This window comes from Scylla paramamosain, chromosome 43 (genome assembly GCF_035594125.1).
Source record: "Scylla paramamosain isolate STU-SP2022 chromosome 43, ASM3559412v1, whole genome shotgun sequence".
NCBI classification, from domain to species: Eukaryota; Metazoa; Arthropoda; class Malacostraca; order Decapoda; family Portunidae; genus Scylla; species Scylla paramamosain.
The window spans coordinates 5,868,147-5,874,217 of NC_087193.1; the positions used below are offsets into that span (position 1 = coordinate 5,868,147).

Below are 6,071 nucleotides of genomic sequence, written 5' to 3' on the forward strand. Positions count from 1 at the left end.
AAATAGGGGGATGATGACTTTGTGCTGTGGCAGACTACAACTGATTTAAGGAAAAAGCCGAAAAAAAAAACATTAATTTATGGCTGAACTAAACACCAGAAAGAACTTGCAGTTATTGTAATGATCAGTATATATATATATATATATATATATATATATATATATATATATATATATATATATATATATATATATATATATATATATAAAAATCCAACACAGAAAAAGAATGAGGGAAATACATCATCATAAGTATGTAGAAGATTTAATAAACTGTGAGACTTAAAAGTTGATCACACATTATTTATTACAAGAAGAACAATGTTACAGACATCTGGCAGCTGAGACCATGAACTAGAAGTGGCAGTATTTCCTATTCTGTATACTCCATACACACACACACAGCCTACATAACAAGGATTTGGGATTTGATAAAACCATGAGGTTGAGTTTTTTTTTTATTTCAAGATCTCACATTTAAGAACGAGGCCTCTCCTTCTTTTCCTTGTAGAGGGCAAGAAGAGATACGTTGGCTACCTTCACCACCTTGAACCTGATACCTGTGGGAGACAAGAAATACATTTTAATGCTATGTGCTCTAAAAACTAGAGGAAGTAATGACAACTTGGCCAGAAGAAATAAAGATATTCTAGAGTACTTTCTGAGGCACTTTATGAAAGATTAACTTGCAATTAACAAAAATGGACAAGATAGTAGATGCCAATGACAACTACACAGTCAGACCACAAGCAGCCATGTATCCTCACCAGGAATGTCACCCACGGCATGACCCTTTCGGCCAAAACCTGCCACCAACACCTCGTCGTTCTCCTCGATGTAGTTGAGGCAACCGTCACGGGGCACAAAGGCGGAGATCTTCTTGCCGTTCTTGATCAGCTGGACACGCACGCACTTCCTGATGGCAGAGTTAGGCTGCTTGGCCTCAATGCCACTGTAAGGAAGAAAATAATATGCATTAAAGAAGGAATAATGAAAGAGAGGCACACAATTCCACAAGAATCAAATGTGCAATACAGGCAAGACCAAACTATGGCTCACATTTTCTCAAGGACGATTCCCTTAGCGTGAGAGGCTCCTCCGAAGGGGTTAGCCTTCCAGCGGGTCCCCAAGTGAGCTTTCTTGTAATCCTTGTCATGCCACCGCTGCTCCCGCCGGTGGTTTACGTGCTTACGGGCTGTGCGGATTCCTCGTGGTTTGCCTGAGTGGGGAAACAAGTGGTTAATGTGACATACTTATATAACAAAGGCAGTGTTATTATTTTTGGTTCCACTCTGCCAAAGCATCATGCTCTGCAGAACTAACATGAGACATTTCTGAGAAATTTACATTACATTACAAACATCTTTCTGAAAACAAATGGGAAGGCGGGGAGAAGAATAAAAAAAAGGGCAGTCATAACTGTCACTATGAGGGGACAACAGTGAACAATTCTGCCAAAATCATGGGTGGTAAAAATGCTCATAACTGTCACTATGAGGGGACAACAGTGAACAATTCTGCCAAAATCATGGGTGGTAAAAATGCAGAAGCACTACTGCCATCCTTTTCACATAAAATCTTTCCTAACCAAAAGCTGACCGCCCACTGAAATCCCGGATGTTAAGTAGGCTATATATCGGTTCACCCCCAACTTGGACCATTGCCAATTTAGAATGGACCCCAAGATACCAACTCTGACCAGATCTAGATATCAATAAATAGAAGAAAAGGTAAAAGCAAAAACTTTAAAACAATAAAATTCACACATCCAAGCAACTGTTGGCAATTCATTAACATAAAACAAGGTTAAAAGATAATAAAAATTAAAATGAAGTAGTTGAAAAACAAAAGTATAAAAGCTTTAAAAGAACAAATTTCACTTGGCCAATAAACTGTATACAATTCACCATTAACAAACTGAGAATTACAAAAAATGTTAAACAAGGTTAAAGAAAACAAAAATTAAAATACAGTAGTTGAAAAGTAAAGTATATAAAACTATAAAATGATAAATTTCATGCATCCAGGATACTGTTTGCAATTCACTAATAACAAACCTTAAATTACAAAGACAAAAAAGCAAAGAAATAAAGAATTAAAATATAGTAGTTGAATAACAAAAGTATGAAAGCTTCAAAACAATAACATTCACACTTAACATTAAGACAATAACTCATACATTCACAGCAATGTAATGAGAAATTGCCTACTGTAATTGTTTAGCTAGTCTGTGGCCATTTGGAAATTGGTCCCAAATTTTTACAAGTTATCCATGATGCTTGGCATATTTTGTTTATTGATGTTGCAATACCTTTCCATCATTTGCTGAATCCACCTTACAAGCCTTGCCTCATTATACAATAGTGTTATGAGTGAATCGAAATTAAGTTGGCCTTTGCGTACTTTTAAATTAAATCTGCAGTGCCAACCTTCAACACCATTATTTGTTGCGACTCCTTGCACACACACACACACACACACACACACACACAGAACACCACCTCTCCTCTTCTAAACCTCATCTTCTTTTCCTCACTGAAACTCAGGTGTCTGAGGCAACTGACAGTAGCCCCTTTTCTGTTCCCTCCTACTTTCTCTATCCTCATTTTCGATTCAAAGCTGGATGCTGCGTTTATGTGCGCAATGACTTAACCTGCTCTCGTGCCCACGCTCTTGAATCTTCCGAGTTTTCCACCATCTGGCTACGACTACAGAGTCACTCTCATACTAAATTTATCTGTGCTGTATACCTCTCACCTAACTCCTCTGACTATAAGAAATTCTTTGACTACTTAACTTCCAAAGTGGAGCACATTCTGACCCTCTTCCCTTTTGCAGAGATCTCCATTCTTGGAGACTTCAATGTTCACCACCAGCTTTGGCTTTCCTCTCCATTCACTGACCATCCTGGTGAACTAGCCTACAACTTTGCTATCCTCCATGACCTGGAGCAATTGGTGCAACACCCTACTCATATTCCTGACCGACTTGGAGATACGCCCAACATTCTTGACCTTTTCCTGACCTCTAATCCTTCTGCTTATGCTGTCACCCTTTCTTCTTCGTTGGGCTCCTCCGATCACAATCTCATATCTTTATCTTGTCCTATCACTCCAATCCCTCCTCAGGATCCCCCTAAGCGAAGGTGCCTCTGGCGTTTTGCCTCTGCTAGTTGGGGGGACCTGAGGAGGTATTTTGCTGATTTTCCTTGGAATGACTACTGCTTCCGTGTCAGAGACCCGTCTTTGTGTGCTGAGCGCATAGCAGAGGTGATAGTGTCTGGCATGGAGGCATACATTCGTCACTCTTTTTCTCTTCCTAAACCTTCTAAACCTTGGTTTAACACAGCTTGTTCTCGTGCTATACATGATAGAGAGGTGGCCCACAAAAGGTACTTAAGCCTTCCATCACCAGAATCTCATGCACTTTATATTTCTGCCCGGAACCATGCCAAGTCTGTTCTCCAATTAGCCAAAAACTCCTTCATTAACAGAAAATGTCAAAACCTTTCAAGATCTCACTCCTCTCGTGATTTCTGGCATCTAGCCAAAAATATCTCCAATAACTTTGCTTCTTCTTTCCCTCCTCTATTTCAACCAGATGGCACCACTGCTATCACATCTATTTCTAAAGCTGAACTCTTTGCTCAAACCTTTGCTAAAAACTCTACCTTGGACGATTCTGGGCTTGTTCCTCCCTCTCCTCCACCCTCTGACTACTTCATGCCACCTATTAAAATTCTTCGCAAAGATGTTTTCCATGCCCTTGCTGGCCTAAACCCTCGGAAGGCTTATGGACCTGATGGGGTCCCTCCTATTGTTCTCCGAAACTGTGCCTCCGTGCTTGCACCTTGCCTAGTCAAACTCTTTCAGCTCTGTCTGTCAACATCTACCTTTCCTTCTTGCTGGAAGTTTGCCTACATTCAACCTGTTCCTAAAAAAGGTGACCGTTCTAATCCCTCAAACTACCGTCCTATTGCTTTAATTTCCTGCCTATCTAAAGTTTTTGAATCTATCCTCAACAGGAAGATTCTTAAACATCTATCACTTCACAACCTTCTATCTGATCACCAGTATGGGTTCCGTCAAGGCCGCTCTACTGGTGATCTTCTGGCTTTCCTTACTGAGTCCTGGTCATCCTCTTTTAGAGATTTTGGTGAAACTTTTGCTGTTGCCTTGGTCATATCAAAAGCTTTTGATAGAGTCTGGCACAAAGCTTTGATTTCCAAACTACCCTTCTACGGTTTCTATCCTTCTCTCTGTAACTTCATCTCAAGTTTCCTTTCTGACCGTTCTATTGCTGCTGTGGTAGACGGTCACTGTTCTTTTCCTAAATCTATTAACAGTGGTGTTCCTCAGGGTTCTGTCCTGTCACCCACTCTCTTCTTATTATTCATTAATGATCTTCTAAACCAAACTTCTTGTCCTATCCACTCCTACACTGATGATACCACCCTGCACTTTTCCACATCTTTTCATAGACGTCCAACCCTTCAGGAGGTAAACATATCACGCAGGGAAGCCACAGAACGCCTGACTTCTGATCTTTCTAAAATTTCTGATTGGGGCAGAGCAAACTTGGTATTGTTCAATGCCTCAAAGACTCAATTCCTCCATCTATCAACTCGACACAACCTTCCAGACAACTATCCCCTCTTCTTCAATGACACTCAACTGTCCCCCTCTTCTACACTGAACATCCTCGGTCTGTCCTTTACTTATAATCTGAACTGGAAACTTCACATCTCATCTCTAGCTAAAACAGCTTCTATGAAGTTAGGTGTTCTGAGACGTCTCCGCCAGTTTTTCTCACCCCCCCAGCTGCTAACTCTGTACAAGGGCCTTATCTGTCCATGTATGGAGTATGCTTCACATGTCTGGGGGGGTTCCACTCATACTGCTCTTCTAGACAGGGTGGAATCAAAAGCTTTTCATCTCATCAACTCCTTTCCTCTAACTGACTGTCTTCAGCCTCTCTCTCACCGCCGCAATGTTGCATATCTAGCTGTCTTCTACCACTATTTTCATGCTAACTGCTCTTCTGATCTTGCTAACTGCATGCCTCCCCTCCTTCCGCGGCCTTGCTGCACAAGACTTTCTTCTTTCTCTCACCCTTATTCTGTCCACCTCTCTAATGCAAGAGTTAACCAGTATTCTCAATCATTCATCCCTTTCTCTGGTAAACTCTGGATTTCCCTGCCTGCTTCTGTATTTCCACCTTCCTATGACTTAATTCCTTCAAGAGGGAGGTTTCAAGACACTTGTTCATCAATTTTTGACCACTGCTTTGACCCTTTTATGGGACTGGCATTTTTTTTTATTAGATTTTTGTTGCCCTTGGCCAGTGTCCTTCCTACATAAAAAAACACACACACACACACACACACACACACACACACACACACCAAGCAATGAGAGGCCATATCCGTGTTGGTATTTCAGAATGGTCCGAGTTGGTATCTTACAATGGTCGGAGTTGGGACCTATCCCTACATAACCTATTAAAAAAAAAAAAAAAAAAAGTCGGGAGCAGCTCTTTCCGCACATTCACCTCACGGGTCTTCTAGCTAACAGCGACGCCGCCTGTCACTTCAAGGAAATTTCGCGGATAAACAAACTCCTTTGCCTCTATTCAAAGTAAATTTGATGTTACTAACTGTACTGCACCACTCGCAACACCAACATAGCCTTTCCTACCACCAAATCATAAGCAACGGCATGCAGCAGCAGGAATGACACGGCTACTAGAATAAACATACAAATGTCTCCCGCTCAGCCCACCGCCAACCAGCACCTCCTGGCCACACGTGCCCGCAGCCACCACCACCTCGCCCTCATTTCCAAGACTTCACGCCTCACACCGCACCCGGGACACACTCACTGCTACATGGTACACTTAATTCATCAATCCGGTGCAAGATATACCAGTTTTCACGGGTAAAAGAAGGATAAATTAGATAAAGGTGAAGACTGCGGCTACTCACCCATCTTGCCAGGCGGTGTTGTCCTCGGAAAGAACAGCGTCAGCCAGCACAGCGTAATCTTGGACCTCAACAATACACATGGACACGA

At 41.7% G+C, this 6,071-nt stretch overlaps 1 protein-coding gene across 1 annotated transcript; it reads right to left on the minus strand.

Annotated features, from left to right (window-relative positions):
* Positions 1-445: 445 nt before the first annotated feature.
* On the minus strand, positions 446-6,068 carry LOC135093491 (small ribosomal subunit protein uS12). The gene is made up of 4 exons (XM_063992774.1): positions 5,984-6,068; positions 1,060-1,219; positions 768-952; positions 446-560 (listed from the first exon to the last, which is right to left on the minus strand). The coding sequence occupies exons 1-4, from the start codon at positions 5,985-5,987 to the stop codon at positions 478-480; spliced, it is 432 nt and encodes a 143-aa protein (XP_063848844.1). The 5' UTR covers positions 5,988-6,068; the 3' UTR covers positions 446-477.
* Positions 6,069-6,071: the final 3 nt, after the last annotated feature.

Bases quoted from the DNA above. Each gene is read 5' to 3' on its own strand.
- LOC135093491 (XM_063992774.1), bottom strand. The intron at 953-1,059 runs GTGAGCCATAGT...TCTTCCTTACAG, and splicing joins GGAATCGTCCTTGAGAAAAT to TGGCATTGAGGCCAAGCAGC. The intron at 561-767 runs GTGAGGATACAT...TGTCTCCCACAG, and splicing joins TGCCGTGGGTGACATTCCTG to GTATCAGGTTCAAGGTGGTG.